The sequence below is a fragment of the Chionomys nivalis genome, chromosome 7 (assembly GCF_950005125.1).
Source record: "Chionomys nivalis chromosome 7, mChiNiv1.1, whole genome shotgun sequence".
Lineage (NCBI taxonomy): Eukaryota > Metazoa > Chordata > Mammalia > Rodentia > Cricetidae > Chionomys > Chionomys nivalis.
Window position 1 is genome coordinate 47,430,619 of NC_080092.1, and position 27,600 is coordinate 47,458,218.

The 27,600-nt window shown below is 41.7% G+C and overlaps 1 protein-coding gene across 6 annotated transcripts; it reads left to right on the top strand.

The window, feature by feature from the left end:
• On the top strand, window positions 1-27,079 carry Znf18 (zinc finger protein 18). Of its 6 annotated transcripts, none has more exons than XM_057776582.1 (8): window positions 548-680; window positions 3,032-3,531; window positions 8,611-9,104; window positions 10,036-10,225; window positions 10,616-10,707; window positions 19,300-19,384; window positions 20,170-20,280; window positions 25,825-27,079. In XM_057776582.1, exons 3-8 carry the CDS (start codon window positions 8,712-8,714, stop codon window positions 26,607-26,609), a joined length of 1,656 nt encoding a protein of 551 aa, XP_057632565.1. In that variant the 5' UTR covers window positions 548-680; window positions 3,032-3,531; window positions 8,611-8,711; the 3' UTR covers window positions 26,610-27,079. The 6 variants fall into 6 exon arrangements, with proteins under 6 accessions (XP_057632564.1, XP_057632565.1, XP_057632566.1 ...); XM_057776583.1 differs by lacking the exon at window positions 548-680 and adding an exon at window positions 2,455-2,905 and having other exon boundaries at window positions 3,424-3,531; XM_057776581.1 differs by lacking the exons at window positions 548-680; window positions 3,032-3,531 and adding an exon at window positions 1-68.
• Window positions 27,080-27,600: the final 521 nt, after the last annotated feature.

The following is a 27,600-nucleotide window of genomic DNA, read 5'->3' on the forward strand; positions in this document are numbered from 1 at the left end:
CGGAGAGCGCGCAGCTGTCCAGCTTCCGGAAGTGCGCCTGAACGGGTGGCTCGGGCAGAGGTTAGCCGGTGAGTTGGGCTGGCGGGCGGGGTCGCCGACGCCTGAAGTCAGGCTTGTTGTCGCTGAAGCTCGCTAACTGTCGGGAGCGAGCTGCGGCGGGGACAGCGGTGTCGTTCCCCGCCCCCCTCCCGTAGCATTCGCTGGCAACGGGCGCGTGCGGGGGAGGGGACTGGGGCGGAACGGAAAGTGTGCTCTTCCGGGTTGCCCGCCCCTGGAGAGGGGTCCGGACCGAGAGGCCCTGGACTCAGGTTGCACTGCTGGGAGGCCAGCGGCTAGTTACCTCGCCCTCTGTGACAACTCCAGAGGCACCCCGCAGATCCCCAGAAGTCTGCTCTAGCGCTTCCTGGGCTTAAACAGCTGCTGCTTGGGAGCCTTGGAGGAACCAGATCGGGAAACTTAACACTTACGTTACAGGGCGGTCCCAAGATCGGCCAGAGCAGAAGCGGAGCCTAAAATGGGCTGATAAACAAAGGGCTACCTACGTGTGGGTTAGCTTGCCTGTGTGGAGACGAATGCTACTCTAGATGCGCATTTTATTTCGATTTGTCGAAGCGTCAGTAATACAAATAAAACTGATGATCGTGAGTTCCTTCTGTGAGGAGAAGCAAATCCTCATCAGGGTAAAACCCCATAAGCTCCTCTATAAAGTTATTTAATTTTGAATAAGTGGACGACTTGTTATAAATGCCTGGGGGTAGCTAGCAGTTGGCCTTTGCTGCACGAAGCAAGTAGTATTAAGTAGCGTAAGATTTAAATACCTAAGATTTAGTATTAATGTTTGCTGAGTTGTCTCCAAATTAGTTTCAGGAACTAGGTGTGACTAAGGCTATAGGTGAAAATTTTGCCGACTGAAATTCTGCTATTTTTGTAAATCTCAGGAAATAAGTTCATTTCGATAGCAAAGGATATTTGTATAGATGTTAATTTCTAAAACAGAGGTTTCTTTTTAAGTTTTCCCTCTAAACTATCCTAATGCTGAGCGACCCTTTCAAACAGTTCCTCATGTTGTGGTGACCCCTCCAGACCATAAAATTACTTTGTTGCTACTTCATAACAGTATTTTGCTACTGTTATGAGTCGTAATGCAAATATCTGGTTTTCAATGGTCTTAGGCAACCCATATGAAAAGTTCATTCGACTCCCCAAAGGGGTCATGATCCACAGGTTGAGAATCACTACTTTAAGCTTAAAAAGCTTAGTTTGCTATGATTTCATGACCATTTTGTGTGAAAATATATTTTAATTTTCATTGCAATGTTTTTGGCTACTGATTATTAATTTCTACAAATTAGAATTTCAAATTCTCTTATTGATGTTGATTTCTAATTTATTTGTACTGTGTGTACTGGCTGGTTTTATGTCAAGTTAACACAAACTTGAGTCATCTGAAAAGAGGGAACCTCACTTGAGAAAATGTCTTCATAAGATCCAGCTATTAGGTATTTTCTTAATTAGTGATTGATGCTGAAGGACCAAGCCCATGTGGGTGGTGCTATTCCTGGGCTGGTGGTCTTTGGTTCTATAAGAAAGCAGGCTGAGTAAGCCAGGAGGAACAAGCCAGTAAGCAGTGCCCCTCTATGGCCTCTGCATCAATCCTGCCTTGCAGGTTCCAATTCTGCTTGAGTTCAGGCTTCCTTCACTGATGGACTGTATGATATGAAAGTGTAAGCCAAATAAACCCTTTCCTCTCCAACTCTTCTTCCACCATGGTGCTTCCTTATAGCAATAGTATCTCACCCTAAGTAGGACAGAAATTGGGACCAGCATAGCGGGGTGTTACTGTGACAGACCTTACTGTGTTGTTTTGGGAGGATTATGGAAAGACTCTAGAACTTTGGACTAGAAAAGCCATGGAATGTCCAAAGTTCAGTGAGCTGTTCTGTGGGAGCGTGGAAGATTATAGAGTGCTGAGAGAAAGGCAGATGCTAGAGGCCTGGGTTGTGAAGGTCTAGAGGGAAGTTGAGAGTCACTTAAGGACTATCAAAGCTGTTGTGTATTTTCAGTTAAGCGTCTGTGGTTCTGGTTAGCTGTGACTTAACAAGAGACCAGAGCCACTAAAGCCGTTGTTCTTAACCTGTGGGTCATGACCCCAGGGTCAAATGACCCTTTCACAGGGATCGCATATCAGATACTATGATATATCTTGCATATTAGATACTTATATTACTATTTATAACAATAACAGAATTACAGTTATGAAGTAGAAACAAAATAACTTTATGACTGGGGGTCTGTACAACATGAGCAACCTTAAAGGGTTGCAGCATTAGGAAAGCTGCTGTTCTAAAGTAAAACCTTTGCTTTTCTGGGGCCGTTATCAGCTGTAGCTAATAGATTAGTGGTGATTTAGAAGATATCAGTATCACTGATGTGAAATCTCCTAGAAAGTGTTTTCTTGGGGTTAATACACAGAAGCTGTGTTTCAGAAGTAGCCAAGGTTGTATCTTGTGCCGGCAGCTAAACCTGGCAGTGTTAAGAATCACCCAGGTGGTGCTGGTTTTGAAGGAATGAAGGGGTCAGGAAAAGCAGCTGAGGTTTGGCACTGAAGAGGCCCTTGGAGAAGGTGCAGCTTCAGTTGCAGGTGAAGCCCCAGAATTGAAGGTGTCATGGGGAGAGGTTGCAGCTTGGTACCATAAAGAGAGTCTAGGAGAGCTACTGGTGAAAAGTGCAGGCCAGTTGCATCAGAAGACCACAGCGTTTTGGAGATGTCAGTACTGTGGGATGAGCACCCAGGACAGCAGCGCACTGGAGTGGAGCCAGCTGGAACCTAGAAGACAAGCTGTGTGTGCTGCGGAGGACTGAGCCTCAGAAGTGACCCAGGCCCTTTAGAGAAACCCAGAAGATAGTGAGTGGATCCCAGACATTTGGCATTGAGTTGTTTATATAGTTGGAGTTTTGTTTTACTTTGATTTGGTGTGACTGTGCCCTGGTTCTTCCCTCTTGAAGAAAGTACTTATTTTTGATTTTACAGAAGTTCATAGTTGAGAGGCTTTGGACTTTGAAGAAATTTTGTGTTGGGAGCAGTGAGACCCCAGATCCTGAATTTCTTGTAATCCCCTGATCTGAGTGTCTACAGCTGCTCTGAGCACGAGACTTTCAGGAGTTCCTGATGGCGGGAGAGTGGTTTCTGGTGGGTTTGGCTGGGGGCGTGGCTATCCCTATATAATCTGCCCCTGAACACAATAAAGGGGGCATTCTTAAGGAATTCAAGGATGACCCGTGTCGCTGTCTCTTTGTGTGTGTCTGTGTATTTTAACCTCCAGCCCCCTTGCCCGAAGCTTGCGAACTGGATGCCAGCGCACAGAGTGCAGACATGGGGGCGCCGTGTGCGGCAATTTTGGGTTTTTGTTTTTCTCAAAACAGGGTTTCTTCAGGTAGTCCTGGCTATCTTGGAACTTGCTCTGTCGATCAGACTGGCCTTGAATTTACAGAAATCTAGCTGCCTCTGCCTCCCTAGTTCTGGGATTAAAGGTATGTGCTACCACCACCTGACCTAAGATTTTGAATTTCTTTCTAAAGACTTTGGATTTTAAGAGACTGAATATTTTAGAGACTGGATGTTTTGTTTGTGTGTTCTTGATTTTTTTTATGTGTGTGTGACTCTTTCTTTGTCCCACCAGCCAGCTCCCAAATTATGACACAGAGACTTTTGAAAGCTTAGCTGATTGTTTAGGCTTGTTTCTAACTAGCTCTTAAAACTTAAATTTATCCATAACTTTTAATCTACATTCTTTTATGTGACTCAGTTACATTTATTCTGTACTGTCCATGCTGTTTCCTCTGTGTCTGCCTCTCATTTTCCCAGCATTCTCTCTGCTCCTAAAACCCTCCTAGCTACTGACAGTTAAACTTTTTATTAAACCAATCAAAATGATATATATCTTCACACAGTGTGATGGAATATTCCACAACTTTTTTTGGCACAGGATTTCTCTGTGTGTCCTTGATTGTCCTGGAACTCACTCTGTAGACCAGGCTGGCCTTTAACTCACAGAAATCCCTGCCTCTGCCTCCCAAGTGCTGAGATTAAAGGTGTGGGCCTCCACAGCCTGACTGAGACTAGATTTTTTAAGTGTTTGAATTCTTAAAAGAAATTTGGAATGTTTATATTGATATTCTTGTTGATCTTAGGGATGAACAAGAGAAAGGTTATGCTGTAACAGGGATATATTTGTCATGTTGGTGAGGAGTCAGCTGTGCTGGCTACTTTGTTATATTGATACAAGCTGGAGTTATCTGAAAGGAGAGAACCGTAATTCAGAAAAAACCTCCCTAAGTTCTGGTTGTAGGGCATTTTTTTAAATTAGTGGTTGATGGAGGTGACCCAGTCCACTGTGGGTGGTACCATCCCTGGGCTGGTGGTCTTGGGTTTTGTAAGAAAGAAATCTGAGCCAGATATGATTAAGTTAGTAAGCAACACCCCTCCGTGGCCTCTTCATTAGCTCCTACCTACAGTTTTCAGCCCTACCTGAGTTCCTGTCCTGACTTCCTTCAGTGATAGACTATGATGTGGAAGTGTAAGCCAAATAAATTCTTTCCTCCAAAACTTGCTTTTGACCAGGGTGTTTCATCACAGTAATCATAACCTTAATTTGGACACTGTGGTTACAGAATACTTACACTTGCAGTTTGTAGTTGTATGAAATGCATGCGTGTTCATGCTTTGTTTTCCCAAGTGTTTCTTATGCACTTGAATTAAGTACACCGCAGCTGTGGGGTCTAGCTTTGGTTGATACTAGAAGACAAGAGTACCTCACTCCTATAGTAACAGCATTGGAAGGCTGATGCATGCAGTGAGATTACCCCGAGTCCAGGCCAGCCTGGGCTATAGAGACGGTTCTATCAGACAACAACCCCAAACACACACACACACACAAACACACACCCTCCCCCTGAAAAATTCCATCAAAACAGCAACAAAAAATTGATACTAGTTGTGTTACATGTTGGAGATAATCTAACCCATCTGTTGTAATGACATATGTGTTACATGTTGGAGATGATCTGATTCATCTGTTGTAATGACATGTGTTACATGTTGGAGATGATCTGACTCATCTGTTCTAATGACATGCCCTCTATTTCCCCTTTTTCTTTGTCATAATATTGTAGCCATACTATTACTGATGAATCACAATTTCTCAAATGACTATTTTTGTTGTTGACTAGTTTTATTTTTTAAAGGACTTTATTTATTTATTTATTTATTTATTATGTATACAACATTCTGCCTGCATGTGTGCCCGCACGCCGGAAGAGAGCGCCGGATCTCATTACAGATGGTTGTGAGCCACCATATGGTTGCTGGGAATTGAACTCAGGACCTCTGGGAGAGTAGCCAGTGCTCTTAACCACTGAGCCATCTCTCCAGCCCTTTACTAGTTTTATTTCAGATTGGTACAAGCTATAGTCATTTAAGGGGAGGGCTCCTCAAATGAGAAATTGCCTCTATGAAGATAGGGCTGCAGGCAAGCCTGTGGGGCAGTTTCTAGTGATGAGGGAGGACTCAGCTCATTGTGGATGATGCCACCCTAGCCTAGTAGTCCTGGGTTTTTTAAAAAGCAGGCTGAGTAAGCCAGAAGGAAAAAGCTATACGCAGTCTTCCATAGCCTCTGCATCAGCTCCTGCCTCCAGGTTCCTTCCTTGTTTGGGTTCTTGCCCTAGCTGACTTTCAGTGATGAACTGTCAGATGGAAAGTATGGCTGAAACCTTCCCCAAATTACCTTTGGTCACAGTGTTTCTTCACAGCAGTAGATCCCCTAGGACAGGCCTCCAGTCCGCTTGACCAGATATTAATGTAACCATGTCAATGAATATATTTCTATTTAAGTTGCACTGTAGTTGAAGGATACATACTTGGACTTTCCAGCTCTATAAAACTTGTGCCTAGGATTTGTTTTGATTAGTGTTTCTTATGCACTTGAACTGAATATATTATAGTTGTGTCTAATTTTGATTGCTACTCCTAGGAGCTAGCATAGTAAGCATATGAAAATTGATATTTTTTTCTTTGTGGAGAGTCCTTATCCTGTTTCTTATTTCAGTTATTTTTCCTTAAGCCATCTTTACATTAGTTTCTGTTGACTACTACTTTTCCTTGACTTTGAATCATCTTTTCTATTTATTTGTATATCTTGTAATCTCTGATCACATTCTGATTCTTTTGGAGGGTGTGTTAGCAATTCTGAGGACCAGTTATCTTCTCGAGGGATGTTGCTGTTTGCTGGAGCAGGCAGTATACTTACTCTAGGCTTTATTTATGCTTTGGTGAGCAATCTTTGGAAGGAGCAGAGTGCTTCCCCACAGCTTTCCAAGTTAATGAAATGAAACTCCTTCCTGTAGATCTGGTAGCAGGTGCTCTTAGGTTTTGTGAGGGCCGATGAGAGTGGCCTTACTGGAGGTTGTGCTTGTCACTCTCAACATGGCCTTCCTCCTTCCTGTCTCGGTGTCTTTTCAGCCTGAATGACTAAAAATTCAGTATCTCATTCCTGATTGGCCTTTTGTGTGTGTTCTACTCTTTTTTAAACCTTAGTGTTTCATCCTTGTGGTAGGCATTCTCACGGCTATACCAAGGAGGAGGGGACATCCCATCCCCAGTGCTCCTCCCTGCCTGCTCTTCACAGTTCAGTCACTTGAACGACTTTCAGTTCTGTTGTTGTTGCCTCAACTTTTGAGACCATTGTGTACCACTTGAACTTGAGCTTCCTGCATTCTGGCTGCAAACTTGTCCTCATATAAGCAGCCATATGGTCTTGGGCTTCCCTCAGCAATTCCTCTCAGTACTGCATTCTCTCCCGCTAGGTGGAGTGCCTTACATGTTTTCTCTGGCTTGGGAGTTGTGTAGCTGTCCGACTAGTCGGTATTATCACTTATTTTGCCAGCGCCAGACATAGAATTCCCCAAATATGTATTTTTTTTACTTTAGTGCCACTGAGTACTACCTGAGTGTATAAATGGAATATGTACACTCTTTTAAAACAACAAAACCCAAAAAATAAAAGCTGTAGATTTAGTGAGGTACATATGAAAAACATATGTCATTAAGTTGTACTTCTTCTCTTTTGCACCCTTGAAAAAATTGACTCTGGTTGGATTTTGAAGGTTAGACTTATCTTCCCTTTCCCTGTTTTCTTCTTTTTATTCTTTCTTCCTTTTCTCCCACTCCTTTCTGTCCTCCTTCCTCTTGTCCTTTTTAATTTTATTTGTTGTTATTGTATCTATGTATATTGTGTTTGTGTGCACTTGTGCACGTGCCCCATTAGTGATACAGAGAAATGGAGACTGTTCACTCCTTCCTTCATGACATTTTAAGAGTCAGTTCAATGATCCACTGTTATGATCAACTGTAATAAAGTCAGCTATTAACAAAATAAATGATCCTCTGAAAATACTTAAACTTTGGCTCTTGGTGTTTCCCTTTTCACTGCCCCATTTTCTGCCTTCTGAATCCTGATACTATGTTAGCTAGCTTTGTGCCATTGTAACAAAATACCTGAGAGGTTTGTCTTGGCTTATAGTTGGAACTGTAGGCTTTGGTCTGTCTATGGTCTCTTGGTTCTGTTGCTTTAGCCCTATGATAGTATGCTGAGGCTTTACATGGGAGGAGACCTGTGCATTTATGGAAGCATATTATCCTTTCAGCCTTAGCCTGTATTCCTAGGGTACTAAATAAAGCTCTTGTCCAGCTTTATTTAGATTTATTTTGAGATAGGATCTCACGTGTCTCAAGTTGGTCTTGAACTCAGTAACTGAGGATGACCTTGAACTACTGATCTTAATGTGTCTATCTCAGTGCTGGTATTGCAGTCATTGGTCGCTGTGCCAGTCACAGATGCTAGGGATTGAACCTAGGACTTTGTTCATGCTACGTAGGTGCTTTACTCGCTGAGCTGCATCCCCATCTCCAGATAGCATTATGTATTACCCTCAGGTATGTATACAGAGATGCAGGAGTACATGTTTACTTGGAAACAGTAAAAATTATTTCACGTGTGTATTTCTTTCAGATTTTTCTTTTTAAAAATTTAAACTGTTGTGTGTGTGCAGATATTCATGTCCATACTATGATGCATGTATGGAGGTCAGGGGACAACTTTTGGAAGTGGTTTTTTCCTTCCATGAGCTCTGGGGATTAAACTCAAGTTGTTAGGCTTGCACAGCACATGCTTTGATCCGCTGATTTGTCATGCCAGTCTCTTATTTTTCTGTTTTAAAGTGTAGTCTTGCTGTGTCCCCAAAGCATACCTTGAACTTTTATAGCCCAGGTTGGTCCCGAATTCACTGTCTTCTTACCTCTGCTTTCTAAGTGCTAAGATTACAGGTGTGTACCCCCAGGCATAGTACATTTCATTCTTCTATAGAATTTCTGGATATTTAAAGATCAATGAAAAATATAAATATGGACAGAATAAATGTGTAGTTTGCCTTGCAACTTCAAGTTTGCAATGTCTCAAAATAGAATTATGTGCACATTGAATAGTTATGAGCCTCCAGACCTTTCAAGGAGGCACACATGTATGTTGTTCCTGACCACATGTTGTTGTTGTACAGCATTGGCTCTCATTCTTCAACATCCCCAGAAGACACAGTTTTCTCCAGAGACAGTTCCATCCTGGAAGCCCCTCATCTAAAAGGCCCTGTGAAGCCAGACAATGCCTGTTGACTTGGGGCAGGCCCTGGGCCTGCTGCCTTCTCTGGCCAAGGCCAAAGCTGAAGATGCCACATTCTCTGGATCAGATGATACCCAGCAAAGAGAACTCACTAACCCTGAGACTGCTCGCCAGCTTTTTAGGCAGTTTCGTTACCAGGTGATGTCTGGGCCCCAGGAGACCCTGAGACAACTTCGAAAGCTCTGTTTCCAGTGGCTGCGGCCAGAGGTTCACACCAAAGAGCAGATCCTGGAGATCCTTATGCTGGAGCAGTTTCTGACTATCCTTCCTGGGGAGATCCAGACGTGGGTGAGGAAACAGTGTCCAGGCAGTGGAGAAGAGGCAGTGACCCTTGTGGAAAGCTTGAAGGGAGATCCTCGGAGACTGTGGCAGTGGGTGAGTGTAGTATCTTGTCTGTGAGTTAAGCCCAGGTTCCTCTGGGGCTAATCTCGTTCATTGTCTTTTTCCCCCTGATAGTTCTTACATTATGTAGGGTTTCCAAAACAATAACCAGTCCTTTGATTCTCTGATACAAGCCAGTCCAGTTCTGACAACTGTCTATATAGATGCACAGCGCTCTCACATTTCAGGTGCCACTCACAAATGCCACGGACCAGGTGTCTTAAGAAACTGGCTGCCAGATTTGGTGACTTGTGGGGCTCTGGAAAGTGATTTTGTTACTGTTACCAGTTTATTATGTAGAGTCAAACTCATGAACAGACAAGTCCTCTGCCAGGGTGCCCCTCATCAGAACCTTGGTGAGTTCACCAACTGGCAACTCTAGAAATACCATTCTTTAGACATTTTTTTCTGGAATTTCATCATTTTAGCACAGTTGCTTAATTCATTTGCCATCAATGGTTAAATGTTTCTGGTCTCTTTCCCTTCCCTGGAGTTGGGGGGAGTGGAGTCAGCTGAAAGTATAAAGCCTGAAATCCCATTGTGTGCTCATCTGGCAACCCAGCCCCATCCTGAAGCTAGTTAAGGGCCAATAAGTGCTGGCTTCCCAGAGTAGACTCCAAGGTTTGTGAAAAGTCTGCATTATGCATAATGAAAACTTCTGTGCTGAAACAAGCATCAAGGAGTTCTCAAAACAGAAAACAAAGACCACAGTATGTGCTGCTTACATTAAATCTGGGTCTCCTCATAGCTTACTTAGTTTTGTGATTTAGTCTTCATCCACACCACTTAAGAAATTTTGATTTACTAAAAGGCAGCCTTGACTTTAATTATTGTCTGTCTCATGGTCTCTTGTAGAAGGCTAGTTCCATTAACTTTCAGCAACCTTGACTCTGCATCCTTTGGTAATTAACTGTTTGGTGTCCAGATTGGCATCCAGGTTCTAGGACAAAATATCCCATCCGAGAAGGCGAACTCGGCACACTGCCAAGGCAGTGAGGTGGAGTCCAGACTGGAAGTGGTGCCTCAGGAACTGCCCCTTCAGAATTCACCCTCAGCTCCTGCAGAGCTGCTGAGCCATGGCGTGAAAGAAGAATCAGACATGGAGCCAGAGTTAGGTGAGGGACGGTTACTCATTGTGCTATATAGTGCTCTCAGGGAGAAATTTTGAAACTGGTTAGTAGGGCTAAATGTATGCTGAAGCTATATAATGCCCCCGGAAAGTGTGGAAATGACCCAGGTCTGTATTTTAAACTATTGTGTGTTCAGGCCATACCATTTGGGTTTTGGTTCTTTGGAGGGAGCTAGAAGAAGTAGGGTGAGACTGTTTGGGAGTTTGGAGGAGGTTGTAGTTGTTAGGAGATAAATATAATCCTTTGGATTTGATTGGCACTGCAAATTGTTGGTAATTTGTAAAGAATTCATGGTGCCCTCTGGAGAGTGGTTAAGGGAGACGTCTTAAGTCTGAAAGTCGATTTTTTTTTTTTTTTTTTTTTTTTTTGCCACAGCTCTGGCTGCTTCTCAGCTTCCTGCTAGACCAGAGGAGAGGCCTATCAGAGACCAGGACATGGGAACAGCGTTTCTCCCAGCAGTACATCAGGTGAGCTGGGTCCTCTGCCTTTTATCCCTTGTCCCAGGAGGATTGATGGGGCCACAGACTTAGAAGAGGAGCAGATATGAGGCTCAATGTACATACACTGAGCTGAGCCTCTGCTTCTCTAGCCAATCATCTTGGCTGATGGGTCTGGCCTCTGGGAAAGGGGGCAAGGGGGCAGGTTGCTGGGAAGTCTTTGACCAGATATGGTTGTTTCTGCTTTTTTTTTTTTTTTTTTTTTAATTACTTTGAGCCTATGCTTAGAAAGGGCTTTTTATTTCTTAGTATGAAATACCCACACAGGGGTTTGTTAGAAACTCGGAACGGTTATTTCTCAAGTATGACAAGTAAATCTTTTCCTCTCTGACATCATGGGAGTATACATAAACTGCACACACTCAGAATATATAGTTTGGTAAGTTTCAATGTATGTATGCAGCCCTAAAACAAACATAATCAAGAATAAATATTTCCATCACATTCAAGTTGCCTTTTAAGTTCTTCTTTTAAAAGTATCTTAAAACATTTTTATGTGTGTGGATGTTTTGCTGGTATGTGCCAGATGCATACCTGGAGGCCAGAAGAGGGCAGATTTTCCAGAAACTCTGGTTATAGATGGTTGAAAGCAACCATGTGTGTTGTAAGGAGGTGCTTGTTTCCCGGCCACCCGGCAGCTCAGACCCAAAATAACCACTCAGAAACTGTATTAATTAAATCACTGCTTGGCCTATTAGCGCTAACTTCTTATTGGCTAGTTCTTACATATTAACGTAACCCATTTCTAGTAATCTGTTTTGCCACAAGGCTGTGGTTTAATGGGTAAAGTTCCAACCTCTGTCTCTGGTGGGGCTATATGGCTTCTCTCTTACTCCGCCTCCTTTCTCCCAGCATTTAGTTTAGTTTTCCCCGCCTATCTACCCTATCAGGCTAAACCAGTTTCTTTATTAACCAATGGTAATCACAACATACAGAGGGAAAAATCCCACATCACATGTGGATGCTGGGAATTGGATCCAGGCCCTATAAAAGAGTATCCAGTGCTCTTAACTGCTGAGCTGTCTGTCCAGCTCCTCTTTTACTTTTTGCGTTCTTATCTCTTGTCATTTTCTTTTGTACCCCAGCTATTCTGAGATACCCACTAACTACCTTCTGTTAGCTCACATTTGTTCGTATTTTCTAGAATTTATGTAAAATGAAATTTTACCAAATATAACTTTCTTTTAATGTCTTCAAACTGGTTTTGTGTTGTCTATTCCAGGGGTGGCATCTGCTGAACTACATCTCAAGCAGTTGCTGGATAGCTTTGTTTTCATTATAAATATTCTTGGACTTAATATAGTTATTTAGACAAAGTTTGTTCTATTTTGCCCAGACTTTGTGTGTGTGTGTGTGTGTTTTCATAGACTAGTGGCTATCTGAAAGTGTGGATAACACTGTACACCCTGTACATAGAATGGGGCTTTCTTATATCAGTCCTCTGATAAAGGTTAATTGTAAGTTATGAAAGGTAACATTAACACCTAATAAACAGTAATTATATTGGCACACTGTAATGAGAGTTACATGAGTATGGTTTCCTATGTCACTGTGTCTTACTGTGTAATGCTGTACTCACCCTTTATGTGCTGATGTCAGATGTCACAGGCCTGTGACAAGATGGAATAAGGTGGATGATAGTGCTGTCACCCACTTTGGTCATAACCTCATAATTCATAGTGTGACAGCAAAACTTCTGTAGTTGTACTTTGGGCTGTCAGTTCTCAAACAATGACATGGAGACTTATTAGTTATATGAAGGCTTGTCTCGACTACCTCTTAACTACCTCTTATAACTTAGATTAACCCATTTATGGTAATCTATTTTCTGCCATGTGGCATTACCTTTCTTTCATCTTGCATCTTGTTTCTTCTGTATCTGACCAGCAACCTGCCTTTCTTTTTCCCAGAGTCCTCTCTCTCTCTCTGGAAGCCCTGCCTAGCTATTGGTCATTCAGCTCTTTATTAAACCAGTCAGAAAGCGCCTTGGCAAAGACATAAATATTCTGCAACATTTCCCCCTTTTGGTCTAAATAAAAAGGAAAGGGTTTAACTCTAACACAGTAGAACAATAATATATAATAAGAACAATTATCAGGTAAGAATTACATTCACCATGTCCACTCCATTTGTATTTGGCAAATTCAGAGACAATACTCCTTTATCTATCTTATCTTGGTGAGTCAAAAGTTTTATACATAATTCGTTTTGTATCTTAACTTGTATTAAGAACCCCAAACCTACCTTTTTAGACCTCAAGACATTTTCTTAGGTAAACAATTTAAGCTTTTATGTCTCTCAACCTTATATATTTTTTACTCCTTTTGTGAGTTTCTTTTCTGAATTTGGTAACACAGAAAACTAGCTATATTTAGTCTTCAACCCCATCAGAGACCTGAGAAGGATAAAATATTACCTGAGTAAATAGGAAGTGCAGAGTAAGCATCTTCCCAAGCTATAGAAATATAGAAGCAACAGAGACATCTGGCTGCCTAGACAGTCACCCAAGGTTCCTCTGCAATGTTGCAGCATCTATCTTCTGCCTATAGATCCAGGATATCAGAGAGACATTTTTGTGAAGTAGGAAGGACTGTCCTACTTGTTTTGGCAAAGATCGGCAGTTGCTTTCTTTTGTGTCCTGCTTGCCCAAATTGGACAGCATACTGTCAGCAGTTGAGGCAAGGGCAGTTTCTTGCCCAGTGGCTAATTTTGCCGCAATGAAAGCATATTCCATATGAATGTTGTTTAGTGCCTACCATCCTTTTTAAAAGGATCCTAGGTGCTGCTAGGAGCAGACATGTCTCACTATCACGAAAAGCCTTATGTTATTAAAATAGCTTAAATAGCATATTCTGTAGGTCTCTGAAGTGTTTGAAGACCACCTATCTATCTAAAACATATCTCTGACCTTAAAAACATACCTAACATGACCACAGATTTGATTGTTAGATGACTAACTACTAACCTGTATTTCTTAGTTATCCTAAACAGTTTATAAAAATGACTTTCCATGTAATAATAGCTTTCAAGGACTAGAACTTTACATTTTTAAATGAGCTGCATAGGTCCAATACCTTAAACAAGAGTAGAAGCATATATACAGTATGTATAACAAAAGTATCCTTTAATGTCTAGATACTATATCCCCCATTTTTCTTTTCAGAAAGAGATCCAACTTCCTTTATTGAGGTTTTTGTTTGGCCATGACCAGTAATAACTTATAATTAACCCCCCCCACACACACACACAAAAAAAAACAATGATGAATATCCACTGTACAACCAGAAACCACCCACCCCACTTCTTGTGAGTGTGGGTGCAATGTTCTTTAGACTCCTTCCTGCTGTCTTGGGGTGACAGCATCTTTAGGGGTCCCTGAGAAAGTTGAGATAATGGTCAAGTCCTGGGGAAACTAACATTTGTTGTCCAGTCTTTATGTAATGTCCAGGGCTTCTCTGAAGTCCTGGCTGGAGTAGTACATGAGGCTGGACCATCTCAGCTAGCAGCTTTGAAGTTGTTCTGGATACAGAATTTTTAGGAAACTGCAGCAGTTGCATTTTGAAGCTAGATCATCTGGGCTACTTTTCTTTATTGGTGTCTGGTTCTTTTGTTCTATAAACAGACTTTTAAAGGTAACGTATATATATCTGCAGTAACAAGTATGGAATGTATGGTGTGCATGTCAGCCAAAGATGATTTTTCTGCTTTATGTTTGAGCAGATAAAAGGCATCTGTTAACTTTATAAGTCCATTTGGACTTTATAACCAAACCTCTATCCATGCCATCTAAAAAGATGGCATATAATAAGTCATGAGGAAGCTGGGTGGTGGTGGCGCATGCCTTTAATCCCAGCACTTGGGAGGCAAAGGCAGGCGGATCTCTGTGAGTTCGAGACCAGCCTGGTCTACAAGAGCTAGTCCAGGACAGGCTCCAAAACCACAGAGAAACCCTGTCTTGAAAAACCAAAAAAACAACAACAAAAACAACAACAAAAAAAACAAGTCATGAGGACTCTGTAGCCAACAAAATTTATCATGTCTCATCCCATGTAGAGGGATCAGCATACACATCACCTGTCCTGTAGCTTTTTTCCCTTGCTTTCTCCCTCACGTCTGCAGCCAAGATCTTCAGGAGGCCTCCCCCAGTCCAATCTGATCTTTAATTTTGAAGGAATCCATAGCTTTTAGTTTCCCACAGAAACAAAAACTCTCCCTAATGCAACACATTTCCCTACTTCCATTCTGAAGTTAAGACATCCCAGAAGTATATAGGCTGCTTTAATTCAGCAGTCCCTTCCACAATCCAGTGTCTCTCAGCAGCTGCAATTCACTCATTAACACTTAAAAACTTGAAGTTGACTAAGCAACATCCAGAATCCTGGCTTCCTGTGTATTTCCCATCCTTACGTGGCTTTTTTTTAAAAATTACTTTACTTTCTCTAAAGACTTCAGTTTATTATTTTAAAGCTATTTTTATGACTGTCTATACCAATTTTTAAAAAATGTTTCCCTAGCACCTAAGCACATTTTAAAACACATTGTCACCCATTCAGATGTTTTCTTGGCCTGGACCTGGCTTTTTTTTTTCCCCCTTGAGCAGACTCAAGTATTCTCTGAGCATGTGAACCAAAGCTTAAACTGTTAGATGGTGGTCAGACCCTGTGCTGTGAATGACTCTGCTCCCCTTGGTTCCCTGAGAGTCTAACCTCATGCTGTCAGGTATGGGCCCCAGAACAGCATTTACCTACTCCAACCCTGGAATGAGTTGTATCTGCCTGCAGCAGTCACTTGTACCCAGTGTGGGCTGCTCAAGTGCTCAGCTGTACAGCAGAGCCTCTTAAAAGTGCTGCACCTCTGTATGCTGAGCCTACTCAAGAGACTGAGGCCGCTAGGCAGCTCCTCCGAACCTCTTCCTGCCTAGCTGTTGGACATTCTGCTCTTATTAAACCAACCAGAGGCCGCCTTGGCAAAAACACATCTTCACAGTGTAGACAAATATTTCGCAACATTACTAGCAATAATGTTTCCCTCTTTTTCCATCTTATGGGTGTAAGACTCATTCTTACTACAGGTCTCGGCAGTGTATATGGCTTTTTTTTTCTCAGTGAGAATGTTTTCATTTCCACCCAGTAAGTATTTCGTGGCTTCTCTGTGGCATGCCACCATCCTTTGTCCTTCTGTTAAGGGGCCTCTGATGGGTAAAATAGGGCCAATTGGGCAGAAGCACTGTGGTGCTGCAGCAGCAAGTCTGAGCAAACAGCTGCTAAGTGACAAGTGGTGGGTAGCGTGTGCAGGGTGGATTGCTGGCTTACTAACTCACATCCTGTTGCGGATTGTATCATCACTCAGAATGATACATAGTTGCTGGGTGTGGTGTCACACCTGTAATTCTAGCACTTTAAAGAATGAAGTAGGAGAGATGTAGGTTCTCGGCCAACGTAGACTCTGTCATGAGTTTCAGGGCAGACTGAAGTGTACTGAAGAAGCTGTCATGAAAAACAATAAGCAAGCAACAAATTATAAGTGAAACAATAGTGTACAACTTAAAACCTAGGTATTCTGAAAGTTCCTTTGATGCTCGCAGTCTACAGATGACAGTGGGCAGCTTAAACCAGAGATGTGAAGATGTAGATTGAGAGGGTTGGGTACAGTACTAGAAAAGCCAGCTACTGAGGGCTATGGTTTATTTGAAAACCGTCTATTAATTCCATTTTGTTTAGTGGCATTTTCATTCCATGGTATTTCTGCAATTTTTTGTAAATTCGGGATATTAGCCCCTATCTGAAGTGTAACTGCTAAAGATTTTTCTCCTATCCTGTGGGCTGTGTGTTCTGCTGCTTGCTTCCTTTTCTACTCAGGTTTTGATTTTCATGTGGTCCATCTGTTGACACTTGGTCCTGTTTGTTACTGCCAGTTCTTGTGCTGTTGGTGTTCTATTCAGAAAGTTCTTGCTTACCCCAGTGTCTTGAAGAGTAGTCCCTATGTTTTCTTCTAGAAGTTTCAGCATTTAAGGTTTTAAATTAAGATCTTCATCTTTTTTGAGTTGATTTTTATACAAGGTGAAAGAAAGGTGTTCGTAGCTTTGCCATCTTACATTCAAGTCCTCTATTCTGTGCTTTTGGTCTGTGTATTTTTATCATGGAATCAAGCTGTCTTTATCAAAGGATTATTGTTTCTGGAGTATGTTTGGGCAGTCCTGGAGAATTAATATACTTAAAACAATGCAGACACAACTATCACCAAACTTTCAGGTTTTGGATAACCTGAAAGATCAAAGCTGGACATGGGAATACTTGCCTATAATTGTAACTAACCCTTAGAAGGCCGAGGCAACAGGATTAGAATTTGAGGTCGGTCACAAAATAAAACCATAACCAGATATTCAGTTGCTCACCAGCACTGTTCATTGTTGGTAATTACACTTACACATATATTAGGTGACTGATGACTATTCACACATAGAGTAATTGTATTAGCCAATTGGTGACTATGCACACATACAGTGTCTATATTAGCCGATTGGTAACTGTAAACGTGCACAATACCTTATTAACTGATAGGCAGTTATACATACAATGCAGTGCTTGCATTAGCGGATTGGCAATTATAGACACATGTGGTACCTATGTTAACTGATTGGCAGTTATACACACACTACAGTGCTTGTATTAGCTGATTGGCAGTTATGCACACATACAGTGCTTATATTAGCCGATTGGCAATTACACACACATACAGTGCCTGTATTAACTGACAACCACCCACCAAGCACTAAAGCAAAAAAGTCATCCATTATCTGCCTTAGCAAAGCATTTGTATTTAATGGAATCCTTTGAAAATTAAGGGAAGTTTAAATATAAATAAACCCTACCTCCAATCCTGTCTGTAAATTGGGAATTTTGCTAATTACGTCAGAATACTGAAGGGGTGCAATTACCCCTACATAGTACTTGGTTATCAGAAACTATGAATGGGTAGGACTCCTGCCTTACACTGAGTTGAAGGTGGCATAGCTCATAAGTCCACAAGGTGGTGCTCTTTCCACACAGGAACATGATTCCCCATCAGAGCACTTACTTGCTCCAGAGTAGGACCTTGGGGTTTTCAGAGGGAAAGGTGATGGCAGCCACTATCTTGCATCTCTTGTGGGGGTTACATTCAAGCCTCAGCTACTTGGCATCTGGAGTGTAGGCCTTTCAGCACTGCTGAGCAACCCCGACCTGCAGCTCTGTTGGCTGATGGTGACTGTTGGAGCTTCCGGTGTTTGTACTTGTTGCTTGACACTGCACTTAGCAGCGGTTTTGTGCCATGGAAAATGCCCATTGTCCAGAAAAGCTGGCATTCTGTCAGGTGCTTGCATGGCATCCTTTTCCCAGCCAGCCCCGAAATGAGGGTCTGTGTGTTCCAACGAAAGACTCCTATATTCAGCAATATTTACTCAGGCTGGCTGTTTCCAGGAATTTCATTCACTGAAAAGTAACAAAACAATGTTTAAATTTAATTTTGTATATAAAATATAGTTAAGTATGTATATTGAGAGAACTTCTGAGCATTCTGATGTTTTTAATACCAAAATATTCTCTTTCATCCCACCCCTTCTTAGCGGCTACTAATTTAAGACTTTTGGTGTCTCTCCTGGAGACATTCTTGACACTAGGTGGCAGACTTGCTTTAGAGCCGAGGGTGGAGAGTGCGGCGTCCTGTTCTAACAGTGGTACTTGTATTCTTTCTTTCAAACCTCCCAGCAAATTCTTGAGCTGAGTGCTAATAGCAGGTGAGAACCAAGACGCCAGAAGGCTAAGTAACTTGTTCAAGGTCATACAGTTAGTAAGTGGCCAGTCTGGGACTTGGGGTCAGTACGTATGTCTCCACAGAGCATGCTGCCGGTCACTGTTGTCAGCTTCTCATGGGGAGGCTGAAATTTCAGTTTGAAAAGTGGATGGTTGTGAGATGGGTGGCTTCCTGGTTTTGGGGTTTAAGCCTGCAGTTGACGAGAAAAAGAAAGGCTCCTTTGGGTAACAAGGGAATACCTTGCTCAGGAGCCCTGAGAGTAAAACCAGCTTTCTGTTAGGCCTTCTGTGAACCATTGAGGGAGTCCAGCTACACATAGATGCAACAGCACCGGATGCTTTTGAAGCCACCAGCTTTTGTTTCAGAATCAGGTTTTGCAGTTGACTTCATTGTTAATTTTCCCTACCTTTCACTTTCCACTTGCTTTTCCCACTAATTTCATTTCTTCCCTTTCTCTCTGGAAGATCTAGGTTTCCAATAGTGGGGCTAGCAGGTCCTCAGTGTCATGCGATCAGCATGTGTGGTGGTAATCTTCGCTCCTAAGTACATCCAACAGAAAACCCTGAAGTTTTTCCCTAGTGTTTTCTAAACTAGACAAGAAATGCTGATCTGAAGCCTTTCGTCTTCCCTTTGGTTTCTTTGTTCTTGACCCGTGCTCCTGTGAGTTCTTAGGTCTGTGGCACATTCCTTCCTCTCAGCTTTCTGTGCTCCGGGAAGCGTGTTTACGCCCCTTCATTGGAATGATACTTCTGTATTTTTTTTTTTTTCTAGGAGCAGTGGAGGCACCTAGATTCTACTCAGAAGGAACAGTACTGGGATTTCATGCTGGAGACCTATGGGAAAATGGTCTCAGGAGGTGAGGGCATGGGCCTCTTTGATAGGAGGGGATGAAAAGACTGGGAAAGTGTTAGATGTTTTCTGCTCATTCCAACAGACCTGCCTGGGGTTTGTGGGTGAAGGGATTCATGGTGCTACTGTAGGAAGTTGAGGAGTTAGAGAGCAGGCTTGTAAGTACGTGTGTTTCAATATTGAAAGTGTTCTGTTTGTCAGGAACTGTATGAGTGTGTTATATTCAGTAATTCTTTTAATTTATAAAATAAATGTGCATGGTGATGATCTTCCCCACCCTAACCCCTTATTTTTTTCTTTTTGAGACAGTCACTTTGTAGCCCTAAATTCATTCTGTAGACCAGGTTGCCCTTGAACTCAGAGACTCGTCTGTCTTGCCTGTTGAATGCTGGGACTAAAGGCCTGCGCCACCACTGCTCAGCCATGGCATTCCTCTTTTAAAGATGCTGGAAGTAGCATCAAACCAAGGACTTCCTCACTCTTCCACAGCTCCCAGGGCCTGGGTTATGGTGAATTCAATTGTGACTGGTTTTGCGTCTGTGCTGTCTTCCTATTAAGTTGGCTAAACTAGTAGCTGGTGGAGTCCCTGTCTTGATTCTTGCACTAGCCTGCCAGTGGTCCCCAGACCCTTGGGGTCACCTGTCTAGGTTATTGTTTTCATGGCATTCACCATATGTTCCTATTCTCTAGTTCTCAGCTGGAATCACTGGCTCCATGTCTAGGGCTCTTTTTCAAAAGACAGTTTATTCCCAGACGTTCATCTAAGCCCACAAAATTTATCTCTCTTGGTAGCAGGTATTTCTAACTCCAAACCTGACCTGACTAACATAACAGAATATGGGGAAGAGCTGGCAGGGCTGCAGCTTCACATCAGTGAGAAGATACCAAGACTCACCTGCAAAGGTCAGTGGGTTTGGTTGGTCTCCAGCCATTCTGATCTCTTCATATTAAATTGGAGGTAGTGAGTAAAGAGTTTTTCCGTTAGTTACAGCTAACTGTGACCTGGCTTGAATGCCAAAGTTGGGTTTCCTTGTCACTCTCATCCTGGCTGTTAGCATACTTATTTGACCATGAAAGGAAGACCACATGTTGCATCTGCTTTCAGTCTTGTCTAGTTTGATAGTTTTCCTTCTCAGAGAGAATTCACATTCAGACAAAATGAGGTCAATACACAGGTAGTTAGAATTCAATACAGATAGTTAGAATTCTCTCAGAAGATACTTTGTAGTAGCCATTATTATTATCACCAACAAGAAAATTCAGAGAAAATAACTTTTTTGGATTTTTTAAAAAATATTTTAATTTTATTATTAGTCTATGCTTATGCTTTGTGTGTAGGGGCATGCTTTGTCACTGCATGTGTTTAGAGGCCAGAGGACAGCTTTATGTAATCTTTTTTCACCTTTTTGTGGGTTCTGGGGATCAAACTCAGGTCATCTGGCTTGTGTGACAAGCATTGTTACCCACTGAACCATCTTGCTGGCCCCAAATTAAACTTTTCTTACTGTGTTCTAATCAGTGGTAACCACCTACCATCAGCAAAATAAACAGAAAAATTTTTTATTTATTTTTTGTCTATCTAACTTTCATTAAATAGCAGCAGCAACTGATGCTTATCATGTTTGAAGACTAGGAATAAGTCTGAATTTATTGTGCTGTGCACTCCTTTGCCCTGGGTGCCCTTTCTAAAACATGTCTGTCATAGAACATGTAACAGTTCCCTCACGTACACCCTTGTGTACACACATGCCCATTGAACTCTAGAACCTTGGGAAGGGAAGGGACTTAGGGTGGGAACTGTATGACAAATCTTCCTTTCCCCTATGGAGTCTAGTTATTTTCTTTTGCTAATGTATTGCAAAGAAGAAGAACTGATAGAATTGACTTTATTATCATTTTTTTTTCTTTTTGGTGCTGGGAGTCAAGCCAGCTCTTATACATGCAAAGTACACATTATACCCAGTTATGGTTTTAATTTGAAGAAATATATATTGCTGGGTTCTGTTCTTAGCATCCACGTGGCAGCTCAGCAACTGTCTGTACCTCCACTTCCAGGGAATCTGATGGCCTTTTCTAGCCTCTCTAAGCACTATGCATGGACATGGTGCACAGACATATGTAGGCAACATACCTATACATACAGGATTAAACATTTTTAAAATTACAATATGAATCCCACCAAGTGAACCAGACAGTCCAGCTCTTTCTGGGCTCCTTTCCTCTGTGACACTCAGGAAATGTCTTCCAGCTTTTCCCACCACTCTGCTGACATGAAATACTTTGAAACCAATTGCTACAAAGGAACCCTGTTCCTCAGGAAGAGCAGTAAGTGATCTTACTCACTGAGCCCATTATTACCGTTATTACTATGACATGATACCGGTTTTTTGGTGCAGTTTTGTATTTTCAATAAAAATGAGTGAAGAGCAGAGCTTGTCTATACCTTGTAGCAATAGAATTCTGTGATAACCAGCTTAGTATATCCCAAACTGTGTCTGTTTTGTTTGGGGTTTCCTTTGTTTTTTCATCCATCCCTCTTACTGACTTGGCCCCATTAGGTTCTGCATTTAATAAAGCCTGTCTTTATAGCTGGAGATAGAATTGAGAGAAGGGTAGTAGAAGGAAGTTTGGAGAGATTAGTTTGATGGTGATGTGGGCAGATGGGAATAGGACACTGGGAGAGAGAAGTCTGTGTAGAGCCAAAGTGGGGGTCCCAGCTGTACAAGGAAAGGGCTCTGAACTAGGGCAGAGGCTACAGGGACATGATGGAAAAGGCCAGTTAGAAAATGCAACAGTTAATCAGACTGCCAGATGTATACTTAGACCTGCTGCAGAAGTCCCAAGAGAGAAATACTGTTATACTGTTTTCTTTGACCATATGGAAGGACAGAGTAAAAGCAGATCTGTGTTTGTAATCAGAGTCCCAAAAGGAATTAAAGAACCCCACCAAAAAAAAAAAAAAAAGAAAAAAAAAATCTCAGGTGATTCCTAAGTAGATACCTTAGCAGCAGGGAAGAGTGGTGAGAAGAACATCACCGAGGAAAGGAGCCTGAGAGAGCTGGGCTGTCTGGTTCACTTCTGATGAAGGAAGCACAGCTCCAGGAGCAGGGTTGACAGGAGCTGCTTCTCTGTGCAGGGCTGTCCGGAAGCACTGGGGAAGACTGTTCACTTTTGTCTGTGTTGCTTAACTAAATAATTTAGAAACTGATTTTGAAAAGATAATGTGTAGAGTAGACACAAAGAAGAAAATGAGTGGATATTTACATCCTATTTGGATTGGAAACATTTTTCTAAGCTTAGAGGCAATAAAAGAAATCTTTGAGGAAAAGATTAACAGATACCCATGCTTATGAAGTGAAAAATATGTATACATAAAAATTGCTCTAAACAAAATTACTGCAACTAAATTGGTATAAAACATTTTGGTGAACTTGATAGATAAATGATGTCTTTATTATTCTTTTTCTTAATACAGAGAAAGTTAGAAAGCAAGTTGATAAGAAAAAATTACTTTCTTAGTAAGATTTGAACAACATCCTGGAATATGAAAAATAGGTGAAAAAAATTCATCCTTTCATCACTGAGGAATTAACACTTAGAATAACAAAAATCCATTTTTTGCTGTTCATTTTTTAAATTGATTTTATTGAGCTATACATTTTTCTCTGCTCCCCTCTCTTCCTCTCCCCCCCCCCAACTCTCTCCCATCGTTCCCACGCACCCAGTTTACTCAGGAGATCTTAGTTTGTTTTTACTTTCCATGTAGATTAGATCCATGTATGTCTCTCTTAGTGTTCTCATTGTTGTCTAAGTTCTCTGGGATTGTGAATTGTAGTCTGGTTTTTCTTACCTTTATGTCTAGAAGCCACTTATGAGTGAGTACATATGATAATTGTCTTTCTGGGTCTGGGTTACCTCACTGAAAAACGATGTTTTCTAGATCTATTTGCTTGCAAATTTCAAGATGCCGTTATTTTTTTTCTGCTGCGTAGTCAAAAATCCATTTTTCAGTGGCCTAAATAGCATATGTAGAAAAACCATTCAATACTCAGGTATTTATTAGCCTCCTTCTCATCTCCCCCTGCTTACCAACATACCAGAGGGTGGGAGAGTCCTCCTGGAAATTCAGTTGTCTGTAGGTATTAAAGTCCTTGAGCTGGAGAGCCGGCTCAGTGGTTTAGGACTCTTACAGCTGACACAGAGACCCTAGGTGTAGTTCCCAGTATCCTCATACAGCTCACAACCGTCTGTAATTCCAGCCCTGGGGTCTGATACCCTCTTCTGACCTATGTAGGTGCCTACGTGTACACAAAAAATAAATTGAACAATTATTTTTAAAAAAGAACTGTAATGTTCATACTTTTGGTATAGCAGTTGTGCTCTGAAGAATTCCTCAAAGTTATTGATTAGAAAATGGGCAAAAACTTAAGAGAATTGCTTATTACAGTGGTATTTATTGTAGTAAACACATGATTAACAGCATAGGTTTCCAGAGGGGAGAGTTCTTAAGTACAAAATGCGTTTATTATAGCCTTTGATGGGTGGCTGTTACTTGGCTCTTTAAGGTGCTGTTTATAAAGATTTATTTAAAGACAAGAGAGATGGTACTTTACCCTTTGAGTGGAATGTGTCTTGGCACTCAGAGAATTAATACATCAATTCTAGTTGTCTGACAGGTGCCTAGATAGCCTTTTGTGTCTATTTGTTTTGTTTTCTTTAAATTTTTTGAGGCAGAGTCTTATGTAGACCTACTGGCCTTGAACCCACTATGTAGCTCAGAATGATCTTCAGCTTCTATTCCTTCTTCATTCCACCTCCTGGGTGTAGCATTACAGGTATATGTGAGCAGACCCAGCTTAAATAGCCTCTTTTAAACATGGGTGACCTAGGCTGCCCTTGAACTTGTAATCTTTCTGCATTGCTTTACCACTCTGGGATTATAGGTGAATGATATTATGCCTGACACTGAATAGAATTAGATTTATAGGGATAATGTAATTTAATTATTTTTTCTTTTTTGGATTTTTGAGACAGGGTTTCTCTAGTTTTGGTGCCTACCCTGGAACTCGCTCTGTAGACCAGGCTGACCTTGAGCTCACAGAGATCCGCCTGCTTCTGCCTCCCAAGTGCTGGGATTAAAGGCACGTGCTTTGTAATTTAAAAAAATTTTAAGTAAAGATTTTCTTCCAACTAAAATAAAATCTTTATCATATGCATCATGAGTAATAATTAAAAACTTATAAGAAAAAGTGTAATTGCTTATACAGGTTAATAAAGTATATATAGCTGGGTATGGTGACCAGTACCTGAATTCCTAGCTACCCAGGAGGCTGAATAGGCATATTACTTGAGCCTAGGAGTTTGAGGCTAGCCTGGCCAACATAGCAAAACCAAAAATATGTATGAAAACATACATAAAAGCAAGACACACACAGCTGCTCTATTTAACCATTGTGGCACAATATAGCCTTATTGCATTAACCCACAATAAAATGATACATTTAATAGGGTTTATTAGTTAAATTTTATGTTTCTTATAAGAGAACCCATGTTTAATATTAAATAGACCAGTTTCAATGGTTACTATATAAATGCTGTGTAACCAGATAGAGAACGGATGTCAATATGACATCAGTGATATCTGAAAATAGGTTATACATATGTACATGCAAATTACATTAGAAAGACTGGAAGTCCAGCCATGGTGGTCATGCTGTCAGTGGCGGCAGCTGCTCATGCTTTTAATCTTAGCACTAGGTGAGAGGCAGGTAGATCTGAGTTTGAGGCCAGTCTGATCTACAGAAATAACCAGGACCACAAAGTGAGATCCTGTCTCGAAGCAAAGACTGGAAGAAGGTATATGTAGTCATTTTGGTAGTGCAGTTGGAGTTTATTGGTTTTCTCGTGTATGTTTATTTTCCCTTTCTAAATTCTTTTAAATTGTGTTTATCTTTTATATATAATCAAATAAAAATCTTGTGGCTACAAGGATGGTTCAACAGTTGAGAGCATGTGTGTCATTCTTGCAAAGGACCTGAGTGTGGCTCACAGATGTCTGTGACACCAGCTCCTGTGTGGGTACCTACACCCATGTGCGTATATACCCAAACATACTCAATACACATAATTAAAAATAATAAAAAAAACAACCATCTTAATATGCATGGCTTACATATAATATATATTTTATACATGCTGCTTGTAGAGGGGTCAGAAAAGCCTATTAGGACCTGTGGTGTTAGAGTGGCTCAGTTCCAGAGCCAGTCTAGCCTTGAACCCAGCACAGGTAAAGGCAGTCTGTAATGCTCAGGAACCCAGGTGTGAGTTTTCTTCCATATTTTATTGATACCCTCTTGGTAAAAAGAAAGAAGATGACCTGGGTCCATCTTTTCATCAGTTGGAGAAGCGGGAATAACAGTGCCACTTAAACCTTCTTTTTCCTTTCAGAAGACAGACAAGAAAATGACAAAGAGAACCTAAACTTGGAAAATCACAGGGACCAGGGATCTCTGGACGTTTTCTGTCAGGCATCAAGTGAGGCACCACCACAGACTGACTTGGATTTCCTGGGTGAGAGTGAGCTGCATCGCTTTGGAGGAGAGAGTGTCCCTGAGGCTCTGGAAAGCCTTCAGGGTGAGGGAACAGGAGGGCAGCTCTTGCCTCCTGAAAGGGGCTCTGGGAGACAGCTAGGTCAGCACATACAGAGTTCTTCTTCAGGAGAGCTGTCGTCAGCCTTGTGGCTGGAGGAGAAGAGAGAGGCCTCTCAGAAGGGACAGGCCAGAGCTCCCATGGCCCAGAAACTGCCTACCTGCAGAGACTGTGGGAAAACTTTCTACAGGAATTCACAGCTTGTTTTTCACCAAAGGACTCATACTGGAGAGACATACTTTCATTGTCCCATTTGCAAAAAAGCCTTTCTGCGAAGCTCGGACTTTGTGAAACATCAGAGAACTCACACAGGAGAGAAGCCCTGTAAATGTGATTACTGTGGAAAAGGCTTTAGTGACTTATCAGGCCTGCGCTACCACGAGAAAATCCACACTGGAGAGAAACCCTATAAATGCCCCATCTGCGAAAAACGATTTATTCAGAGATCAAACTTTAATAGACATCAAAGGGTTCACACAGGTGAGAAACCTTATAAGTGTTCCCACTGCGGCAAGCGGTTCAGCTGGAGCTCCAGCCTTGACAAACATCAGAGGTCACACTTGGGTAAGAAGCCCTGCCCATAGCCACAACCCCAGCCAGCCTGCCATTCCATTGCAGCCCTGCTCAGCTCTGCCTGGAGGGACTGCGACCAAAAAGGACCTCTTCTCTCTGAAGAAGGTTGCAGGGGAGAGGAACTGGGCACTGTTTTGACATAGAGCAATGTTGTTCTGAGTTGGATTTATTTAGTTTTCCCTTTTGCACTAGGAAAAGAAACCAGTCTTTTTTTTTTTTTTTTTTCAGCCGGTCTCTTACTTCAGACCCCTTGGGAAAGACATGTCATATAGATAATGACTTCAATAGCTCTCTCTGACAGGACCCTAACTGGTACAGCCACAATGCTGCTGGCAGTGAGAACCTCCGATCAGATTTAGAACTATGGTTCTAGAGTAGGCTGATTATTGCAGAAGGGGAGGTAGGGAGGCCTGAGTGCATGCTTTGTCCAACAGGTGACAAAGTTCTCCTTTAACTGTCCCTTATTTGAAATAAACTGAACTAATCTGGTCTCTGTCTTCCTTATCTGCTGTGTTCACTGTGTGTCGACTATCCATTCTGAGCATACCACTTTCATAGGGCAATGCACTTGGGAGCTGAGCTCCAGACCAGCCCATAGGATCCTATCAGATTTGTATGTAGCAAAAAGTAACTAGAAAGTGAGTGAACGGCCCATGCTGGGCATACCTTTATCTCAGGTAATTCTATTTGTGAGCAGCCTTGTTGGAGGCTGTCTTCCACTTGATCAGATGACCCAAGTGTCCCCTCCTTATCCTGGCATCCTTCTTGGCCTATTATTTTTGCTAGAGTATTTTTTGTTTTTAAAATATTCTTTATTTCCTTATTTTGCCTGCACGGCATTAGGAAGAAATAAATAATATTGATCTAGTTTTTAATACTACCTAGGACTTTATTAACATATATGTCTCAACTGCCCATGTGTCCTGTAGTTACTCAGTTACCTGTAATTCTTTAAGGTTGAAGTGTTGTGGACTCCTCCCCTTCCAGTTTGGCATGGTTTTT

Bases quoted from the DNA above. Each gene is read 5' to 3' on its own strand.
- Znf18 (XM_057776581.1), top strand. From the start codon at position 8,712: ATGCCTGTTGACTTGGGGCAGGCCCTGGGCCTGCTGCCTTCTCTGGCC. The intron at 9,105-10,035 runs GTGAGTGTAGTA...TTTGGTGTCCAG, and splicing joins CTCGGAGACTGTGGCAGTGG to ATTGGCATCCAGGTTCTAGG. The intron at 19,385-20,169 runs GTGAGGGCATGG...CTCTCTTGGTAG, and splicing joins TGGGAAAATGGTCTCAGGAG to CAGGTATTTCTAACTCCAAA.